Raw genomic sequence first — 22,863 nt, 5'->3', positions numbered from 1 at the left:
ATTAACAACCTCTTATTTACATTTCCACTGATTGAAGTAGACTTGCCTATTTCGGCCTGAATGGACGATCAGAAGAGAGGGCTCATCATTGTTAGAGACTTAACTACATCCAGGAGCTGTACAAGTCAGCACAAGTTAAATAAAGTAGTTTACTTGAACTAATTCAGGCTCAGATGTCCAGGCAGAAAAGGTGGAAAACAAATCTAAACCTGTAAAACTGCATGATGATTAATGTGTCATTAATCTGAGATGAGCCGCGTCTGAAATAAGTTACACCAAGATGTACAGATGTCAAATATAAACACGTGTGAGGAAAAACTCACATAAAACTAAATCAATCCATCGGAAATATACGAAACATGATGTGAGCACATTAGTACGGAAGAGTATTAGGGCCAGGCAGGAGATAAATAAAAATATGTTAGAGGAGGACGTTTTTTTTTCATTATGCACTTTGAGAAAAAAGTCGAAATGTCAAGAAAAAAGTCGAAATGTCAAGAAAAAAGTCAAAATTTCATGAATAAAGTTGAAATGTTGAGAAAAAAAAGGCAAAATTTCAACTTTATTCTTGAAATTGTATTTTAACATTAATCTCGACATTTCGACTTTTTTCTCGACATTTTGACTTTTTTCTCGAAGTGCACAATAAAAAAAATCTTCCCCTCTCAAATATTTTTTCTCCAGCATGGCCCAAACTCAAAAACTTAACAAGAATATTTGTCTTATTTCTAGTTAAAAGTTAAAGTTAGTCAAAAAATCTCATTACACTTAAAACAAGAGTCATTACCAGAAAAATAACTTGTTATTTGACAATTTTAACCTGTTTCAAGTAAATTTTCACTTGAAATAAGTAGAAAAATCTGCCAATGGAACAAGATTTATCTTCTCATTACAAGCAAAACAATCTTGTTCCACTGGCAGATTTTTCTACTTATTTTAATTAAAAATGTACTTGAAACAGGTGAAAATTGTCAAATAAATAATTTTTCTGGTAATGAGTCTTGTTTTAAGTGTAATGAGAGTTTTTGACTAAAAATTTGACATTTTAACTAGAAATAAGACAAATATTCTTGTTACGATTTTGAGTTTTTGCAGTGTAATACTGTTCCGTACATTAGTGAGTGATTCAGCAGAAACAAGCCTCCATGTTTGTAGAACGCGTGCAGAGCTTTGCTTTGCCCTGCAGCGGCGCGGCAGCAGAGTCAGCGTTGGTGCGGCGTTGCTCCGCTCCCTCACCAACTGACCCGCGCGGCACAGTGGTGGCGCAATGACTCGCTACGCAGCAAGCTGACTGCCAAACCTCTCATCAACTGTGAACACAACACTCACAAGTGGCCGGTGCCGACTTCTCCTCCGGTCCGCCTACAAGTGCTAGCACACGCTAGCATGCACACTCCTGCAGACGTGACATCCATTAGGCAGGAGAAATAAACAGTGGCAGGCTGGACGCTTTAGTTTCTGAGCAACAAGCCACTCCAAATATAACAGGAGACGGTGAGGGAAATAAGAGTGAATGGAAACTAAAAACGGTTGAAAAGAAAGGAATAAAACAACAGCTGCACTGTGGCGGGTGTGATGCACTTTCATCTACATGAACTTGGTCTGTCACGACTGAGTCCTTCATTCGGACTCTCATGTCATTCCAGAAGGTTCAATTTGGTTTACTAGTACAAAGAAAGAAAAAAGAAAGAAAGAAAGAAAAAAAACTAATCCAAACATATGGGAGTCGGGGGGGGGGGGGTTCCTAAATGTTCAAAAAGCTTGACAGCAGAGAAAAGCCTGTCAGGAGAAGTGTTCAGAACGTTGAGGGTTTTCTGGTGAAGGCAATTAGAGGCAGAAGAATTAACATTCATAATCCACCACAGAGGGGGCGTTAATGGGGGGGGGCGCAGGATATTAGGAGTAAAATGGGCTGGGGGGGCGTTGTGGGTCTCACTGCTGAGCCTGGAGTCCACATAATAGCCTTCTAGGGCAGGAATTTAGACTGTTGCAGTTCTCTGGGGGTCTGCTGCCTGCTGGACAGCGGGAGCGTCTTCTGGTGTTACCTCTTCTCCTTCATCATCTGGCGGAAATTATGCAGCTGATATATACTGGTGGACAACCTGCAACACAGAGGAAGGAAACGAGCCGTAGTTCATTCTGGGTGGGATGAGAGACAACCAATACAGAATACTAGTGAGTCAGGAGACACGACGTAGGACATGTGAGCCAACAGAAAACATTTAAATGCACAACCAAAAGCACGCTTGTCCAAGGCCCAAATATCTCAGGAATTGCTCTCCAAACTCAATAAAACTGTCTTTATTCACTCCTCAAAGCTGCAGGTGCTACACTTACTGTAATGTTACCCAGAAAGCTCTCATGTTCTACTGTCATCACCCATTTAAATGTTTTACTTGCATCAACTATTTAGGAGTAATGATAGTGAGAAGCTGATATTGTGAATGTGTGACCATAAACTGTAAATACGGGACACACTATCAGTACTTGAGAAGTCTCGGGGCGCTGTCAAGCCTCGTTTCTTTAGTGTTATTGTCTTCTTTGTTTAGATCACACAATCAAATACGTCACAGCAGCTTCTCTCCAACCTCCTACTTCTGATCTGGGTATTATAAAGAAACGAGGGCAAGGCGAGTGGAGTTGGGCTGAGTAGGTACTAGTGGAAAAGCGTCATATGTGAATTAGGAATGGGAGATATTTTACCGTTCACGATATACCGTCAAAAAAATTCCCCACGGTAAGAATTTGTCATCTCGCGGTAAAAACGGTAAATTCCCAGAGAGAGAGAGAGAGAGAGAGAGAGAGAGAGAGAGAGAGAGAGAAAGAAAGAAAGATTTTATCAATTCAATTTAATTGGTGTAGTTTAGTAGCATTTAGTATCTTTTAGAGCAGTGTTTGGGGGCTCCAAAGACTGAATGTGGTGATAGATTTATAGTTAAAAAGGTGGAGTTGAATTGGTATTTTTTTATCGTCATTTTTATCGTTATTGGGGTAAATGCCAGAAATTATCGTGATACATTTTTTAGTCCACACCGCCCATATCTAATGTGAATATCTGCAGGCCCGCCGCTCCCTGACGTTTCCAGAATGTGTGTTTTATGTTGAGGACTCATTCCTCGCAGCGCCACAGCGGCCGGCTAAACTGCTATCATTTACACCACAGGTGGTCCAACTGCAGAGTTACTGCTGTTGGACGTTGTACATTTCATTTTTGTGGGTCAGATTTGGGAAACTAGCAAACACACGCACCTAAGCTCTCTTCTAGATTGGCAGATACCTTGCAGGATCTAGTGTGTCGCCTATCCTTTTTACATTGACCGAGTTATAGCGCAAATTATAATCTAACTCGTTGAGTAATCATTTTACTAATTGACAGATTGATCGACTCTAAAAACAGTCATAAGTTGCTGCTTTAACAGAATTCTTGAGATGCAAGTACAGGACTGTCTCAGAAAATTATAATATTGTGATGAAGTCCTTTATTTTCTGTAATGCAATTAAAAAAACAAAAATGTCATACATTCTGGATTCATTACAAATCAACTGAAATATTGCAAGCCTTTTATTATTTTAATATTTCTGATTATGGCTTACAGTTTAAGATTAAGATTCCCAGAATATTCTAATTTTTTGAGATAGGATATTTGAGTTTTCTTAAACTGTAAAGGCTGAAATATGCTTCTGCGTCACACCAACGCAGAGCACACGCCGCAGCCGTGACGCCGTGCTGAACCCTTCTGACTTCTCCGTCTCTCCATTTGGTCGCGGTGCAGTACCCCCCGCGGCCACTAGTTAGCGATCTTTTTCTGAATGGTTTATCCGACTTTTTCCGGTCACAGTAAATCAAAGAAATAAGGACAACTATTGTGCAAAAAACAAAAACAAAAAAAAAAAATCACACATAAACGAAGAAAAGAGCCCTGGAAGTTCACTACTGATTCAAACCGGAAACCGGAAATGCTTCGCTTTCAAACGAACCAATCACAGCCCTCTCGGTCTGCGTGTGGTCGGCGTCTCCTCGACGCGTAGTTACAATTTTCAGGAGGTGCACGTCAGTGACGGCGCAGGTGACGGCGTGTCCTCTGCGTCGATCCAAACCACACGCCGTAGGCACGGCGCCATTTTGACGCAGAAGCATAACTGAGCCTTTAGCCATGATCAGCAATATTAAAATAATAAAAGGTTTGCAATATTTCAGTTGATTTGTAATGAATCCAGAATGTAGGACATTTTTGCATTACAGAAAATAAAAGGAGTTTATCACAGTATTCAAATTTTCTGAGACAGTCCTGTGTGTTCATTTCACATCAGTCTTCACCTGGAGGACATTTCTCTTCTTCTTTTAACATTTTCCCGGAAATATGACGTGAAATCAGATTGAATTAAAAACGTGGTTAAAGTAGCGGTAACTGGGTTGAAGGCATGAACTCTGATCTACTGCTGACGCTGCACGTCCGGAGCCTGCGGGGCCGCGACCACGCTGTGGTAAATAAAACTCAGAACACACACACACGTCACACTCGGCTGCGAGATGACACACCTGTCCTCTATTCTGCAGCAAACTCACCTGCCAAAGCCGTTTATTAAAGCCACGATTTCCTGCCTGGTGAGCTGAAAGCCTTGAGACGGGCTCTTCTCCGGCAGGTTCTTGATCTCCTTCTCAGAGAACAGGATCTTCAGAGCCGTACCCAGACCCTGGGTCTGCACACAAGGCAAAAGCACACAAGAAAAATATGGAAAACTTGGTCTACAATCAACGTATGGTCCAGCTGACATGCTCTTTAAGACGAGTTATCTGCATCTAACAGATCCTACGTTGTGAAATACCTTTTGATTGTGTGTTTTTTTTTTTTAAGGAGCATGAGGCAGGATTGAGGCAGGATTTATGAAAAAAATTCGTATACGTTTTAAGTTTTCTAGTAATAATGTCAGATGAAGCGTTCCAAACCAGAAAGAATGAGCCCTCTAGTGTATCTCTCCGTTGCCTTGAACAGGCTGTGTGCTGCAAAATGTGCTGCAATTGTGACCGGAATTTCCCGCGCTGGGCTGCGGATGTGACGTCACATGACGCTGCATGCACGTTCTCCCCGTTCTCCCATGCCGGCTTCACTGTTGGCTGCAGTACCCCCGACGGCCGTCGTGGTGAAGGGTGGCGCTAGAGAGTCTCATTTCTTAAAAGGAGCCTCATGCTCCTTTAAGTTGATAAATTGCTCCGTTCCTTCAACTTCCTTCAACAAGACTCCCCCAGCTTAAAAACACACTAGAAACAGAACACTGAACAATAAGCAGAGGGAGGAGAGAGGAGGAAGGTGTGTCTTTCAGAGCCTGCTGATGATGGAGAGGAAAGCTATGGAGCTAGAACAGTCTCAAAAGTGACAAATGCACACGCCGATCCACAAATGCACAGGACAAGAGTCACAAATGCACAGGAAGATTTGCAAATGTACAGAACAATTCACACGTGCATAGGACAAGATACACCAATGTATTTCTGATGCACACACAAATATAACCTGATTTACAAACGTTTTTTTGTCTGTGGGCTGTGCTGGATTTGTGTGTGACTTTTGAGACTCTGACGTGACTCGATCCACAAATTATTATTTTTTTAAACATAGAAGGATCTGCAACCAATCAGATATCGTCCTTTGTTTCAGCCAATCATAAGAGTGCACCCCACGTGGGGGACGATTTACTCATAAACCAATCAGATTAAAGGGGCGGGTGTACTTGCTGTTTGAACTGCGTTCACGCCGTTCGCTCAGAAAAGTGATTCAATATTTGGTAGTAGTTTAATAAACCAGCAGGTGGAATAAAGATAAATTAACAAGATTAACACGGGATGGAGAGGAGATCACTGCTCTGCTTTTCTTGTGATCTCGTAAAGAAAACAGCGCGATCGGAGCTCAGAGCCGGCGGGAGACTGCAGAGCTTGTTCGTCCTGCCGATGCAGCAACTGATGATGAGAAACGGCGGTGGATCGGCGAGTGCATTTGTCACTTTTCTAGAGACTGTTCTAGCTGCATAGGAAGCCCCTGCTCTGATGATGGTGATGATGCTGATGCTGTAAGCGGGGAACCATCTTTGAGCTAAGAGTATCAGTTGCTTTTATTTTTCATCAACTTTCCCTTAACTTGCACGAAATGGTAGCAGTTGTGGAAACAGCTTGATGACAAGCTGATGGTACTACTGACATGAATCAGGTGTGTTGACGCAGGGAAACATCTAAAACAAGCAGGGCAGCAGCCCTGGAAACCGTGGTCAGGTGGTGATGTAATCTAGAGGCCTCTGGTCCCCGTGGAAACTGGATGTTGACTAGTTAAACCAACTCTAAACTGGACAAAATAGCAGCAGCAGGTTCCAGTTTATGGGAGAATATCCTGTCCCAACACCTGGAACGAGTGCAGGGACTCACCTGCATTTTTCCCCACAGTCGACATTTACTGCAGCCGACACAATCCATGATCCTGGAGATGTTTTTAAAATGGAGCCGGAATTCCTCCTGAGTGAAAGAACAAGGACAGTTGAGTGTTAATCATGGACCAAGATCATTTCCTGCTGTTCACAGCTTTGTAGAAAGCCTGGTTCAACAAGGAGCTTTATAGTGGGACGAAGCTTTCCTTGGGCTAATCAGTGAAAAGAGCTAATGTAGAAAAAGAAGAAGTCATTTTCTATTCAAAACCACATGAAAACAAACAAAGATAATCATCACAAACACACAGTAGATAGTTATGCCCACGTATACGTGTGTCGGGATCTAATCCCGAGTGGGAAGAGCAGTGTTGCAGCAGCCGCTGTTACAGGTGTAGCTCGAAACAAATGCAGTTAAACTGCAAAATTATATTACAAATAACTAAATAAATACTGCACAACAAAATAGATTAAAGACATCCGTGAATAATTAGATCATAACCCTTTTTACAAGAGTGGTGATGAATCAATGTTGCTATTGTTGACATCAAGTTAAAATGAGAATTATTAAAAAGATGTCACATGTAAAGTGTATGCTGTAAAAAGACATTATTATTATTGATGGAAACTTTACCTTTAATGTTTTAGCCTCAATTTTGTCTCCAGCAAACATGGACTTCTCATCAAAGTGCATCGGGAAAGCTCTGGAAACAGACAGAACTGGTCAGTCTTACGTAGTACTTGCTCAATGTCGACATGCAGAAACAGCACAACCAATTACCAGGAGCTGCGAATGATTGAAGATGTAATTTAAGTCACAATTACACAGATATAAGCTAATAGGAGAGTAACACTTCTGCTTTCTACTTCTTGGGAGCCTTGCACAACGATGACTGCTGCAGTCAAAGCTTCACAGTCATTCAGAAGAAACATCTCCAGATCTGTGAATGAAGCTGTGAATGAAGGAGCAGCAGCACTGGGAGGTGAGGAACCACCGCTCCGTTCAGGGGAACTCGTCCACTCACAGCTCAGTGAAACGGAGCTGCTGTGACAGCTGAGCTTGCAGCTACTGCTGTGGCTGAACTGACTAAAGACACTAGGAGTGAGTTTGACAAGTAGAGCTCAGCTGCTGATGTCCATGGAGGTAGTGGGGAAAGCCAATGACAATAAAAGAATCATTTGTTCTACATCATAGCCTTGCTCCTGTAAGAAAAGACCACTATATTACCCATATTTTGATAACTGAGGTTTTTTTATTTCTTACCCTGGATTCACACTGAAAGCGTCACAGGCGTCCGGTTGCCATTCATTTTCTATGAAAGCGCTGCGAGAGGCGTCGGAGCAGCGTGTTGGATACGTCCAGAGCGTCAATTTGAAGTTGAAAAATCTCAACTTTATGCAAATGAGCAGCGGTGACGCCGAGGCAGCGTCCAATCATAGACCGGGATTCCTGAAGCAAGAAGCCTCAATGCAGATTGTACTTTAATGTACACACAAACGTACACTCATTCACATGCACACATGAGCAGAGCTGTGCACTAACACACTTATTTTATCAGGAATTAATATATTTCATCCAGCAAACTGACATTTTTGCTGATTTGACTGCCGTTTTTACCTGAACTGCTCATGTGAAACATGTAACTGATGGTTGAGGAGCTGGATGGTCTGAACTATTTTGTTTGCTACATCGATCCAACGCAAAATAATTTAAACTGTGTTTTATGATTAATAAGCACGGGTTTAAACATTATGACCAAATCTGCTCCGACCCAGTGTGTCAGTGTTCACCGCAGACAGACTGCAGCTTCACCGGGACCAACGATAGTTGCTGTTGATCCAGGACCAACCTGGTTAAGGAGCAACAAACTCTCTCTTATCTATGCAGGAATAACTCTAAAATATAAAGAAGGCTTTCTAAAGTGTGATCCATGTGTCTGTTATATGCGCTTTGTTCCTCCAGTTCTGCAGCGCAGCTTGAAAGCCCTGCCCTCTGCAGGGGTCGACAGGTGTTGCAGCGCGACGCAGACGTCCTGAGCCGCCACAGGGGATTTTTGACGCTTTCTGTGTGAATCCAGCATTAGGGTACCAAGAACCTGCCGCTGTGTGTGCGTTTGTGTGTCCAGCTCACGAGGATCCCTTACTTGATGACCTTGAAGATCTGCAGCAGCAGTTCTTTGGTGTCTCCGTCCTCCTGAGCATTTCCGGTGTACAGGTTGACAAAGGCCCGCTCGAAGTACGGCGCCACCTTGGAGAGAGCCCGCAGCTCGATCAGATACAGGAAGTAGAGGTTCTTCAGCCGCCGGGTGCCTTCACCTTTGGTCTCTGCCGTGTCGAAGCGCTGACGAAACTCCTGGATGTTTGGACCCCACATGGTCCGGCCCCAGCCCTCTGTCACAGACAACAACGACACAACACGTTCATCTTAAATAATCAACTATTAAACACTCGAGTGGGATTGAGTAAGTACTAGTGGAAAAGCGCCATTCCTGTCCACCTAATTTTAATAAAAGGCAAGTGGAACGTGCTCTACTCTCTGAGGTGTAAACCAAAAAGCTGGGAGGTTTGTGGTGTTGCTGAGTCATACCATCATGCAGGTACTCGGCACACAGGTGGATGTTGATGCTGCTGTGAAGGCCAGAGATGAGTCGGTAGAAAACTCTTTTCTCCAGACACAGACCTGGAAGCAAAATTAAAACCACCTAAGTCACTAAGAGCATCAGTCAGAGGGAATAATAAATAATCTCAGTTTCTACTGCTTCTCAAGTATTTCCATTACACTTGTGCCATAAATAAACTGGATTAGTGACCCGTCTGAAAAACCACCTGGTGAAAGCCTGAACAGGTTTCTGCGATATTCTGCAGTTTTTTTTCATTAGAGGCGTTTCCGTTACAGGTTTTCCTTTGTGGAAATCTGAGGTTAACGGAAACGTGACTTCCCCATACGTTTATCTCAGATCAATGAAAAGAGATAATTTCACGATTTAGGTCATCTTGCTAACTGGAAACATCTCACAATGGCTTTGGAAGTACTTTCCTTAGAGACTTGTAGGCCTAATAGTCACGTTAAATCGCCCTTTACTTGTTACAAATTAATCAGATTGCCAATTTATCATTTTTGTTACATACCATAACTACGGAAGAGTATTAGGGCCAGGCAGGAGAAAAATATGAATAGTATTTTAGAGGAAGAAGATTTTTTTTCATTATGCACTTGAATGTCGAGAAAAAAGTCGAAATGTCGAGATTAATGACAAAATTTCATGAATACAGTTGAAAAGTTGAGGAAAAAGGCGAAATTTCGACTTTATTCTTGAAATTGTATTTCAACATTAATCTCGACATTTCAACCTTTTTCTCGAAGTGCAAAATAAAAAAAAAAATCTTCCCCTCTCAAATATTGTTTCTCCTGCATGGCCCTAATAATTACTCTTCCGTACATAACTGACGTCTGAAACTGCAATAATCAATTCTTAAAAAGTGAATAAATAAAGATAATGACTTTTTTCTTCTTTGGAGATCTTTGGTCAAAAAGAAATTCCTTTTTCTTTTTATTAAACCCGTCATGTATCAGAGAAGTCTTTGAAAGCAAACGCGTAGAGACGCAGGTGACGGTTACCTTCTAGCCAGTTGTAGAAACCTTCTCCTGGGATGCGAGAGCAGGAAATGAAAGAAGAAGAAACAAGACATATTGTAGGTTATTTCTCAACACAACTGAAAAGAAATTCCAATGGCAGCACTTGTGTTTCACTCACCATCATCGTCCCCTAAACACAAAGCACCAGGGAGAAGAGAGAGCAGAAATGTTAGTTTTGCTTTAATAAAAAACACAAAGATATAAAACACTTGAAATGTAATTTTCTTTGCCAAATCGGGTTTTTGATTTTCTTGAAGATCTGAACTGCCAGTACCAGTTTTGACCAATTCCAATGTTCTTCCTTGGAGCTATAATCAACCCATACATTGACTTAATGAATAAGAAGAGACAGCGGAGGCTGCAGGCTCTCTGCTCTGCTGCTTTACCTTTAGCCTCTTCACCTTTGTTAGTTTCCTGACATTGAGCATGTTCACTGGGGTGATGCGGTTTCAAATGTCGGATAAGATTGTTGTCTCAAATGTTTTGCTTCGTGTTTTTACTCCACAGGTTATTCTCTATCTTGCAGGCTGTACAATTTACTTTTTTTTTCCTAGTCTAGTCTCACAGTGAAACACTTCCACAACATGTCCCCCCCATGACTGCATCACCATGATATGCTTACTGATGGGAAATAAATATATAAATGACTATATAAATAAATAAATACTTTAAAGATTAAACATTTCCTAACAAACAAAAACTACTCAGTGCCAATCAGTTTGGCCAATATGATCCTCTGGTGCAAACAAGCAGACATAAATGAGACGTGGGAGGAAACAGTGTGTCGATACCTGAAATGTATTATGTAGCAATCTTGCATATGTCTTAGCTTATCATTATAATGATGGTTATAACTACTAAAGTAACAACATTTAAATAGGAGTAAGTTAGTAAGTTAGTTCTGCACACGAGCAGAACGCAGCGGCCAGGATGTGTGGGAGCTGAGCGAAACACAGAATATCTGGAATTTACATTTTTTTATCACTTTTTTTTTAATGGTTAGACATTGAAATTTATACTTTTAGTCAAGGAAAATAAACTGTTCATCTATAACATTTACACAAAATCAATAACATGAAAAACTGAATGCATTACTCTTTGTTAAGCTATGTGTGACCTGTTTGCTCGTTTATTAGATGTCATTATGTTTAAACTGGACCGTGAACATGAACCTGCTGCTTTCTAAACACTCAACGATGTGAAAGGCAGCAGATGTTGATACGGGACACTCACCTCTGCCGGGAACCAGAGGGTTCAGAGGTCGGTACACTGATCTCGGCCTGCCAACACAAAAACAAACATTTTAGCAGAGTAGTTTCTTCTCCCATAAAGAACACGTAGCTCCCGTCAGGCAGCAAACATGCTCTCCCCGCACACACAAAACCAAAAAACTGACCCTTTAAACTTCACTTTGAGTTGTCATTTGGACCAACATGATACTTTTGCTGTTCAGTTGCTGCTGCCCGTGTTCACATCTGTGTGACACTTCTCCCTTATGCACGACAACAAATATAGGTCTGCAAACTTAATCCGTATTTCCTTTTTTTGTGATGAAATATTTATTTATTAAATGTTTATTTCATTTTCTGCATATTTTACTTCCGTCTTCTGCTTTTGGAAAGATATTTGGCTGCTCACAGTCCCCAGAAGTGGAAGCAGCATAAACAAGAATGGCATCAGGCAAACTAACGGACTTCGTCTAACAGCACTAAATATGTCATGATACACAATGTAAGGAAAAAACTATCTACTTGATTACAGAACTTGATTTATTTTTAAATGCGTACTTCCAGGACCCCAGCAGACAGTCAAACTGACACCACTGATACCCAGAAATACATGGCAAAACAATCCTGATCACCTCTTTTATCGGCTGGAGAAACTCCTCGTTCTCAATAACCAGAATGGATGAATCCACGATTTGTTTCTTCTCTTTTGACTGAGATAAAGTGGGAGGAGCCTTAAATCATCCTCAGCGCTTGAGTTCAAGTTCTCCTTTTAATGGGAATGTTCACATCATAACTATTAATAAACTGTATGGAACAAGCTGTCCGTGCAGGGCTTTTCTTCCTTGGTTGGACGGCTGACTTAGGAACCTTGACATCTTGACACAAGGTGTGTTTTGCTTTTTTGTGGCCGTGTGTGGACTAATCTTGTTACTGTAACCTTTCATATGCACTGAACACCGAGACTTTTAATGTTTTCTTCAACACAAAGATGGGGAAATCTGCTTTTGTGGAAATTGGTTCATCATTAGCTGGAAAGTACCGTGTCGATACCACTAACACAAGCACTGATAATCTGTGTTGAGGGTGAAGCGGATGGTGCGTTTATACTGATACTGGTTTCCAAGGTTTGAACTGAGATTCTTGTTCATTCTCTAGTAATGCACTTTGCTGGAGTTAATAAACTTAGTTATTCAAATATTTTCCTGTAACCAGAGTTTATCAATGACAGCCGTCTGTGTCCGTGCGTGATCGTCACTCACTTGAAGCAGTTTTCCTCGTAGATGCTGTTCCAGACTCTCCAGGCAGACGGGCCCTTATAGCCGGTGTAGCGCTCCGGGTTCAGGAGCAAGTCCACGTACTCAGCATCCGGAGAGGTCTCATCTGAAACCCACACACACAGCTCAAGCATTGGAAATACAAAAGCTTAAAGGGGACCTATTATGAAAAACAGGTTTTTTCTTGCTTTAACATATATAAAGTGGTCTCCCCTCAGCCTGCCAACTCAGAGAAGGAGGAAAGAAACCAAATTCTGCAGTGTCTGTACAGCCGCCCGGATGAGCCGTCCAGTGTGATGTGACTTCTACGAGCCAATAAGATTCTGCTCCCGTCGTTACGTAACCAAAATGTGATTTACATAGTTTGGCCGCCGATGCGTGAAACCACGCCCACAACTAACTCCGTCAGCCGGAGCTTCCACCATTTTTTCGTAGCGGTGTATCGCGTCATTCAGGCAGCCAATCAGCACAGAGCCTCATTATCATAGCCCCGCCCACTCAGAATCACTCATAGATAATGAGGTTAGAGAATGGGAAGATAAAGATATTCCTCAGAGGCTGAATTTCTTTTATTTATTTAGCAAAAAAAATAAATCAAAAGCTTGTTTTTAAGACATTCAGGCCTGTTTAAAATAGGTATTAGATGTCATAATAGGTCCCCTTTAAACAGTCACGGCCGGTGCCTCCAGCTCCACCGATCAGGACGTGTTATCAGTCAGTCCAGAGGACGTCTGCTGGTTTACACACAACTCATGTGTGTTAGTGGGTCCTTTCTGTTAATCGTAAAAATCCTGATGTTCCAGTCCAGTGAAATGTTGAAGAAAAAAAAATATACAAAACCATCAGTAACTTCAGACTTGTGTTGCATCATTCAAAATGAAATGGTAGTTGTTCTCTACGCTCTCGGCATATTGTGTCATCAGTGTATTCACACAGCCTGGTCCAACACAAGCAAATAAACACGAGGCGGATGTGCTTTGCTGCCGACTGACAACCGGGCCGAGCTACAGATAAACAAACAAGAGACCATGCTAAAAGAAGAGCTCTATCGTCTTTTTAAACTATGAAGCCAGAGAAAAAAGAAAGGAAGCACCAAAGATTGATGACCCTGTGGCACCTGCACCCGCTCCCCCAACCGAGCTGTCCGGGGCCAAATCATGACATGTTCAGTGGGAAAGCAAAGCAACATTCCCAAAACAAAGCCACGCCGACTTTAAAGACCAAAGCACTTTTTGTCAGGTTAAACATGTAGAACTGTAAATACACTTTTTTTGTGGTACTATTATCCACTGTGACTGTGTTATTGCACTATTTTGCACTTTTTGTTTTAGTTTACAACTTCATGTTTATACATTTTGTGGCACCAGTGCTGATACGCTTTGTTTTGATCCAATGATGCAGTCAGTGAAAATAAATATATGTCCATGTTGGAGAGAATGGACAATAAAATAAACTTGGGACAATTTGGGTTTTAGTAATCTGTTTTTTTATTACTTAATTCATTGCCAAAATGTATCTGATCAGGAAAAAGTATCGGAATTGTATCGGGAGCCAAAAAAACTGATCGGATCGGGAAAAATCCTGATCGGCAGATACTCTAACTCAAGTGATCGGATCGGGAGCTAAAAAAAACCTGATCGGGACAACCCTACTCACATCAGGCTCTAGATAGCTCACAGGGTTAATAGGGCGCCATTTACAGAGACTTTATCCTCGTGCAGGCAGCGCGGGTTCGAGTCCCGGCCTGTCGCTCTTTACTGCACGTCTCCCCGTTCCCGTCAACCTACTTTCCCAATAAAGGCCCCTAGTGCCACAAAAATCAATAACCACTCAGTTTAATTCAGGTTGCACCTTGGTTCATCTATTCTTTTATTGTTATTCATAGTAGATTCCCAACAGTCATGAGCTCCTAAGATATAAAAGATAAATAAATAAAATGCAAATTGGGGTTTTAATTAGAGTTTTTATTTGCAGGAGAGCTAATCTTGTCCAGCGAGTAAAGCTGGCTTAAAGACAGGTCTGCGTTCAGAATAAAAAGATCCTCACCGTCCAGCTCACAGAAGTGATCCTGAGCGTCGTCGTGTCTCGCCCAATCAGCGAAGGCCACTTTACTCTGGTTACTGGGACAGGGGACAATACAAACTTCATACATCACATGCATGGAGACAGTGGAGTTTAGCATACTCTCAGAATGCATTTTTAAGAACATGACAAAATAAACTTATTGAAAATTCTGTTTTTTGTGAATAGCTGGGACATGATATACCAGGAAAAATACCTACAAATAAATCATAAATAAGAAATGAAAAGATGACAAGAGTTAAACCAACTCTTATAATCTACTGGGAGAAAATATTCTGGTTACAAACATGACAGATGTTATAGCTGCAGTAAAGGAAGACTTTATTCTGTTAATTATAAAGTTGCTTAGCAACCGAGGAAGTGAGGTGAGAGAATATGTAGCCTAGGACACCAACCAGACCATAAAAAAAAATATTAAACCACTCAAGTTTAAGTAGAGCAAACTGTCCCTGCTAAGGTGATAAAACTGAGCCAATGAGAAGTTTCTACGTCACACCAGGACTTCTTACAATAACCAACTGTGTTAATCCACACAAGAGTTCCTGATTCAGAAAGTTGTGGGAATGTTCCCACTTGGACTCAAAGTGCAGAAACGTCTCATTTGCATTGCATTTATTTAATATATATATATATATATATATATATATATATATATATATATATATATATACTGCTGATCTGAAAAGGGCAGTTTAAGCTTAATTTATCGTCTCTGTCAAATTGACAGTGTCGCGACACAGAACCTCTCTGATGGCGGGAACCCCCCTCCGCAGAGCTCTGTCTCTCTGATGTGCAAAAGTTTCTGACTACACGTCAGTTGCGTTTCAATTACACTTTTGCACAAAAGAAAATCAAATCTCTGAAAGTCTGATAAAGGTGGCGCTGCATGGGGTCGGTGTTTACACTGAACTCTGTTTTTCAAAGAAGCGTAATGCTCGTAACTCTCCTACGAGACTTCTCTGCAAAAAAACGAAAAACACAATCTCAACGTTGAAGAAGATTAAACTAAGACTAAAGACTAAAAAACCTTTAGTCTTAAATTATCGCCATTCTCGCTACTGCTGTTGAGAACTGGCCCAATGATGAAGGCAGCAGATGACCGTTCAATGATTATTCAGAGGATTGAGTCGTGTTACAGCACAACTACATCGTACTAATGAGGCAAAAAACAGCTGGAAAACTGATTTTCATCACACAAGATTAACCTATGGTCATGAAATTTGGGTAATGATTGAAAGGATAAGATCGCGGATACAAGCGGCCGAAATTAGTTTCCTCCGCAGGACGCTGAATGTTCGCTTATGGCGCTTTTACACTAGTACCTACTCAGCCAGACTAGCTCGGTTTTGCGCTTTTCCACTCGGGGTCTAACGTGCCGAGTAGATACTTTTCTGTAACTATTCTGCCGAGGTTCTAAGTGGCTGAGTCGGCTGTATCTGACATCATCACACTACAGGCCACCGATTGGTCGGGGGTTGGAGTCAGACGTCTGAGTCAGGAGGAGGAAATCAGAGAAAGAGCGACTCTGACGGCTTCTTGTTGATTTTATTCGACAGGCAACGGCAGTAAAAGTCTGTTTCTGATCCAACTCTGAGGTGCAGATGTTCATAAACCTGGTGCTGAGGAGAGAGATTAAAAAGGGATCTAGACGGCGATAAGGAACGACCAGATCCACTAAGAGCTCTGTCACTTCATAGCTGCTCACGGCTCCAGCTGACTTTCAGCAGCGCCGAGACAAACAAAATAAAAATAAAAAAAGCGTTGCTGGCGGAAATCAGCGAAAGAGCGACTCGCGGCTTCTTGATAATTTTATTCGACAGGCGTGGCGAGTCGAGTCGGGGCCGAGTAGGTGCCAGTGTAAAAGCGCCGGCCTGGGAACGTCTCGGACTCCCCTCGGAAGAGCTGGAGGAAGTGTCTGGGGTGAAGGAAGTCTGGGCATCTCTGCTAAGACTGCTGCCCCCGCGGTAATGGATAAGCGGTAGAAAGTGGATGGATAGATTAACCGGATTCGGCAGATCCAGCCCTACGAGAGGTGTGGAAATAACAAAAAAAAAAAAAAAAAAAAGTGTTTCCATTGCACTTTTGCAAATAAGTGGATTATCGAATCGCCTGAAAAATCACATCCTGGAAGCAAAAAAGAGATTATCTGATATTTGATAGTTATTTCGAATTGGTGCCGTTTCCATTACAGGATTTCCTTTTCGATATTTGGTTTTAGGCAAATCTAGCATCACTTCCAGCACCTTCTCCGCTGTATCCCTTCTGCTGCTAGACTCTTTCACAGACCACCTTTTGCACGATTTCCCTTTCATTTACGAGTAAACATTTGCGATAGAAGCATTTGCTGTTCCTAATCAGTCTGTTTCAACTCCAACATGGCCCTCCCATAGAAAAACAAAGCTGAAAGGGCAACACGCAACCAATGACTTTCATGTGATCTCAAAGAAAGGTTCTTCTAAGACTCAACACGCCCTAGCGTTTTGGTGGAGAATTGCTTCGTGGCACTCAGCACAGAACTTCTAAATGGTGTGACGACCCTGAGGATGCCCTTGTGTTGGTTTGTGTACTGACTGTGTTTTCTGGAGGCCTGTAGGTGTAGGAGTACTACTGATCTCCACTCTTTTGCTTAAGATTTGTCAAACCTTATATTAATTTGGTTTATGGGAAAATAAAAGGTTAAATTGATGTTTGTGTGGGCTTCCTCCTTTGTTGCAAGCTTGAGCCAGCTTGTAACAAATGGGGGCTCGTCTGGGAACGTTGTATCTGGGATGGTTAACTAAACACTCAGTGGAAGTGTTTAGAGGAAGTTCCACAAATTCTGTGTAGCTGGAGTTGTGTGTAGCCCTGGCTAGTTGAACAGTATTTCCTGGTGTGGAGCACAGGCAGTGGTTACTTCCCGTGTTACTTTTCCTGGTAGGTATAAGCAACGTTGTCCTCACGGGGGCTTGTTGGTTTATTGTTTTAGTTTGTTATTTTTGTGCATAAACGCGACAAGACAGTGTCTTTTGGGTCCATGGCCGTCTAGATGAGGTAACCTTAATACCCTAAACATGTTTGTTTAAGTGAGAACAGTTTATATTGAATGTAAAATGTACATGTTTAGTGTTCATCCACCATTGACAAATCAGGGCCCTTGACCCTGTTTTTCTTATATTAATTTGTTTTTTTAAATTGATGTTTGTGTGGGCTTCCTCCTTTTTTGCAAGCTTTAGCCAACTTGTAACAATGGAAATGTTGACGGCAGTGGCGAGCAAACAGGGTTCCCCTTCCTCGAATTTAGGAACAATAAACCAGACTTGATACAGGGTGAACCAGAGCCTGTAAACAGTGATTGTTGCAGTGTTTTGACCAAAACCTCTCAGACACCTCATTTACAACCTCCAGAATTGTCTTACTTTTGTAGAAAAGGGTATAGTATTTACCTTAAATTAGAAATGTATATGCAATATACAAGAGCAATTGTCTACCAGGCCTGGGGCATTTTATTCCTGTGTGTTTGCAGACGGTCCTCTTGTATGTGTGGCCTTCCTCACAGAACGATAGCGGAAGTGGTGATGCAATGTTGATGTTCGTGATGTTTCTAAATTAACCACAGAAGTGAGTTTCATTCTCATTTGTCAAAACTACACAATACTGCCCTTACACAGTAGTATGGAGTGTGTACTGTATACTGGTCCAGCAGTGACATACCATAGAAACAACTATGATATGGACTCTCAGCCAACATCAGGTGGGATAGCCTCAAACACCACCAACGCTACAACTCTGAAGCTACTACATGAACGGACTTATACCTTGTTCAAACTTTTACACTGGTTCTGCATTTTGGTTTAATTTCTGTTAAATAATAACCAGGAAAATATGTCACATCCTAATCTGGGGTTGTATTTACCTTAATTTCAGTCAAAGCCAGGAAGATGAGGTGTCCATTTTTTAATGTATTTAAAGCAGCAAAGAATCTTTCACAATTTTTAGCCGTCAGCCCCCTTATTGGTGCAGAGATTAAGCTGTTTCTAAGATGAAGTCATAGAAAAAGTCTAAATCTACTCTTGTTCACCCTGTTGCTTGGTCTGTCTCTTTTTCTTTATATTGATCTCTTTCTTAAGTCTCTTACTTGACTGTACTGTCATGTGCCATAGTCTATTGAAGCAATATTCAGTTGTTACAAGAGACGACCAGGAAAATAAGCACATATTCCTTGAAATGAAATTGAAACTTATATTTTGAAAAGAAAGAAAATTATTTGTTAAGTTAAGGTGACTGTATGTAGCAACAGAGACAATATCTATCTATCTATCTATCTATCTATCTATCTATCTATCTATCTATCTATCTATCTATCTATCTATCTATCTATATCTCGTTTCGTCAACTGCAACTGTGGGCCGTGTACAGATGTGGAGATGAACTAAAAGCGATAAAGAATTTGCTTCAAATGGAATCAAGTCTTAAAACTTCAACAAGCTACATGCAGAAGCTTGCAAACATTTTGTTAAGTGCAGGAGTAGGTTGTGCTTGCACAGAAAAAACTTGCACGATATTTCAGAAATGCCTTAAGATATATTCCTCATCTTTGTCGGAGAACAGTTCGACATAGAAAAAAAAGACAGCCGGCCCTTGTTTCTCATCAGTCTTGACGTGTGAGTGGAAAGTGGAAGGCTTCAGAAGGACATTCTCTCTTCCCTCAGAGTTATTTTTAGATTTCAAGTCAAACAAGATCATCAGCTTTTGAGTCCTTCAAATTCTTGCTGTTTTTTTTGCAACAATAGGATCAGGTAAGGTCAATCTGCAGCTTTAAGCTCTTCACGTCAAAGACCTTGCAGCTGCTTGTAGGACTTTTGTAAATGTATGAGTGTTCACCAGTTCTTTTATACCACTTTGCATTGATAAAATGATCTGCTGCAACTGACAGATAAGGGAAACAGTAGAAGAGCGGCTGTCTCACCTCAGGGTGCTGTTGATGGCCCCCAGCTCTTTGGCCTGTTCACACTCCACCATGTCTGACACAGAGTTGGCTGCCTGGGAGTACTGACACACAGAGGAAGGTGTGGCATGTTAGTATGGCATTTTAATGATACAACTATGATCTCTTCACACATTTCAGATCATCTTTTCTGCACTTTATGCAACACAGCGTCTCTTTTGCTTCAGCTGAACATTAAACGAGCAAACATCTTTCATATCCTGACACACTTAAGTCGGTGCAAAACACTAAGTGGGATCCAACACAGAGTCCCATGTTTATGTTTGCTCCTAAATCTATTAAGCAATACTAGTTTGATAAAAGAAAGGTAAGGGAAGCCCAGCAGAGGGACACAAATATGACTACATGGTGTATCTCACATAGGCAGGAAGAGCTGACGTACACTATAAATGAAAACTCAGCTTGAGAGTGAGGTTTGTGTCACCCCAGAGTGAGCTTACTGCCCTACGAATGTAAATATACATGCAAATAAACAGCAGCACTGCAAGCCTCATACAAATAGTCAGTGTATGGAAATATGGAGATGACATGCAAATCATCACAATGAGATTGAACACATAAAAACACTGGAAAAAGAACCAGGAAACAGTGACAGACCAGAGGGGTATTCCAGGAAGCAGGTTCAACAAACTTATCCTGAGATAGGAAAGTCGGAGTTTTAGGTTCCAGAACAGCGGATATGAGTTAGTTCAATCAACTCTGAGTTTGTTAAGCTCGAGCTAAGCGCGTGCGTGAGGGAAATAAAAAGCCATCATCAGTAGAGCCCTGATACAAGGATTCACCATGGCAACCGGCGACACAAAAGAGCAACATACTTTTTCTTTTTTTTTTAAACTTTATTTAACATTTCAATTTACAAAATCCCTTTGAAGAAACATTTGTTTGCATCTGAAGATCCACATACTTCACGCCACTGGAGTTAGAAGTGTTAATACGTGCATATGGCGAGTATGAGAGAAAATCTCGGAAAAAAGACACGAAACACGAGGAGAGAATTGGCGTGGGAGAAAGTTGCTGCAGTCAATGTGTAAGTTTGAATGCAGTATTCATTTAACATTTAAGCACACTGTCTTTTAATATTACTGATGAAAACAGTGGTGGAATGGTATTGAATGAAATGTTATTGTCATTTAGATCAGGGGCAGCCGCCACACCTCGGCTTCAGGGGAAAATGGAAATGTTTTTTTTTTATACATTTCATATCTTATCTCATATCTTGAATGTGATGTCCCAGCGTCCCTGAAGACAGTGGTCGCTATCAATCTGGTTTTTAGCGCGCTCTGCAGTGTTACTAACTTACAAAAATGAAAAGGAAGCAGACAACCACGCAATTTAAAAAAAAAAAGAAAGAAGGCAAGTGATGGGTCCAATGTTGCCCCAGCAGCAGAAGATATTAACGAGGCTGTTAGCCACTGATGGATTAATTATGCAAGTTCATTTTAAGGTAAGATATCAAATCACCCTACCCTCTTATAAACCTGTTTAAGCGAAATATTTCTGTCTTCTGCTCCCTCCCTCTCCTTTTTGCATTTGGACTTTAACTGTTTGAAGTTAAACTGGGATGTCCCTGTGATATTATTGCACTGACATAGTGAATAAAATACGTTGCGTTTGTCAGATACGCCTTTTCTGCTTTCTCTGCCACTTCCTGTCCGGGGTGCAGAAAACAGATGTGTATTGCGTAAAGGCCCATTGGCTGAATTGACGCCACTGAGGGAGGAGACAGAGAGAAACTCAGGCTTTATTGAAGTAAACCTGCTAGCGAGCAGGTTAGGTTCAGAGGCTCAGTTGCCGTAGTAACTGACTCAGAGTCTGAGTTAACTCGCTTTCTGGAACTGAAAACTCCGGATTTCCCTCATCTCAGGCTTAACAAACTCAGGATTTTTACTAAACCCGCTTCCTGGAATACCCCTCAGACCAGCACATGCTTGTTTGTCTAGTGTTTGCTGTCAACTACTGTAGGTCTGATCAGGGACGCAGGAACAACAAGCTTAACAATTAGTAATACAACTATTATTTCACAAAAAGGAGTGTTGCTGGTGACTATCAACCTTAAATTAGTCACTGAGAGAGTGAAAGCAGGGATCTGTCTGACACGCTTCGATCAAAGCAAAATACAAGCCAGTGCTGCCAGGTCAATGGGGTTTTTATTGTTCCATTCCGTGAAATTAGACTGTCAGCCTTGTATTCAGATTGTCTTTGCAGTCAACAGAAAATATAGACACCTGCCTCACCCTGACTCTTACAAACAAAACTGATCCACTGCAGGTGCAGGTGATATTAATCAGTCACCCACTCTGCCCCAGTGACACACCCACACCTCCACACCCACACCTCCGCAGACACACCTCCACACCCACACCTCCACACCCACACCTCCGCAGACACACCTCCACACCCACACCTCCACACCCACACCTCCACACCCACACCTCCACACAGACACCCACTACATGGTGAGACAATACATCCCTGCTCCTACGAGGAGTTTAGCAACAACAACTGACAAAATGGTATTTAGTAAATTATATCATAGTGAATTGGAATTCACTGACCTGGATTGCAATTAGATTGAAATAAGTGTGTTAAAAACAAGTTAGAATTAAGTCTAGTTAAGTGGCAAAAAAGAAAAAGAAAAAAGAAGAGCATCACCACTGAGCACGACCACTTCTGTAACTAAGAATAAGAAGCTAAAAATAATGCCAGCAGAGCACACATCCAACAGCCCGTTTTCCTTCACTGTGATAGTCCTGGCTCTGCTGGTGAAAATGACATTAGTGATACCAGTCAAGGCTGACAGGAGTGGAAAACAAAGGTTACCTTAATAGTTATATTTTCTGTGGTTGACTATAGTTCGTAGGAAGGAAATCGGAAGCAGCAGGCCAGATAAATGGGGTTGAAATGTTAAAATCAGCATGGAAAAAAAAGGTTTGTTTTTCCCCACGGAATTAAAAGGTGGAGTAGGCGATTGGAAAATTTGCAATAAAGAGATTACGTAATTTTGAAGGTATACAACCAAAATGCTCAAAGTCTTCCTTTCAACCTCCATAGACACATGTCCAGAATACATGAATACATAAACAAATCCTACTCCTGTTACTACACAATACAGAAAGGCTATCTACCAGCAATGGGCAGGTTTCCCTGTGTTTTGTCTGAGTGACAAGACATCAAACCTGAACAATATGTGAACGGATAAAATGACAATACCCTGTCCAACAGAAAAACAGCCACCATGGCATCTGT

General features: G+C 41.5%; 2 protein-coding genes across 3 annotated transcripts in view; one reads left to right on the top strand and one right to left on the bottom strand.

The window, feature by feature from the left end:
- pold4 (DNA polymerase delta 4, accessory subunit) overlaps positions 1-22,863 on the top strand; it is a 223,616-nt gene that overhangs the window by 54,091 nt on the left and 146,662 nt on the right. The window lies entirely within an intron of this gene.
- ero1b (endoplasmic reticulum oxidoreductase 1 beta) overlaps positions 996-22,863 on the bottom strand; it is a 29,446-nt gene continuing 7,578 nt past the window's right edge. For both annotated transcript variants that reach the window (XM_061726332.1, XM_061726340.1), the window contains exons 5-16: positions 19,579-19,661; positions 14,598-14,671; positions 12,537-12,657; positions 11,282-11,328; positions 10,167-10,178; positions 10,031-10,057; positions 8,999-9,091; positions 8,556-8,802; positions 7,046-7,115; positions 6,416-6,502; positions 4,568-4,701; positions 996-2,102 (exon numbers count right to left, since the gene is read on the bottom strand). In XM_061726332.1, coding sequence (XP_061582316.1) covers positions 2,042-2,102; positions 4,568-4,701; positions 6,416-6,502; positions 7,046-7,115; positions 8,556-8,802; positions 8,999-9,091; positions 10,031-10,057; positions 10,167-10,178; positions 11,282-11,328; positions 12,537-12,657; positions 14,598-14,671; positions 19,579-19,661 — 1,056 coding nt within the window. In that variant the 3' untranslated portion in view covers positions 996-2,041. The remainder of the gene's footprint in view (positions 2,103-4,567; positions 4,702-6,415; positions 6,503-7,045; positions 7,116-8,555; positions 8,803-8,998; positions 9,092-10,030; positions 10,058-10,166; positions 10,179-11,281; positions 11,329-12,536; positions 12,658-14,597; positions 14,672-19,578; positions 19,662-22,863) is intronic.

The sequence above is a fragment of the Cololabis saira genome, chromosome 1, assembly GCF_033807715.1.
Source record: "Cololabis saira isolate AMF1-May2022 chromosome 1, fColSai1.1, whole genome shotgun sequence".
In the NCBI taxonomy this organism is placed as follows: domain Eukaryota; kingdom Metazoa; phylum Chordata; class Actinopteri; order Beloniformes; family Belonidae; genus Cololabis; species Cololabis saira.
The sequence above is the reverse complement of the archived record's forward strand: the minus strand, read 5'-3'. Positions and strand labels throughout refer to the sequence as shown.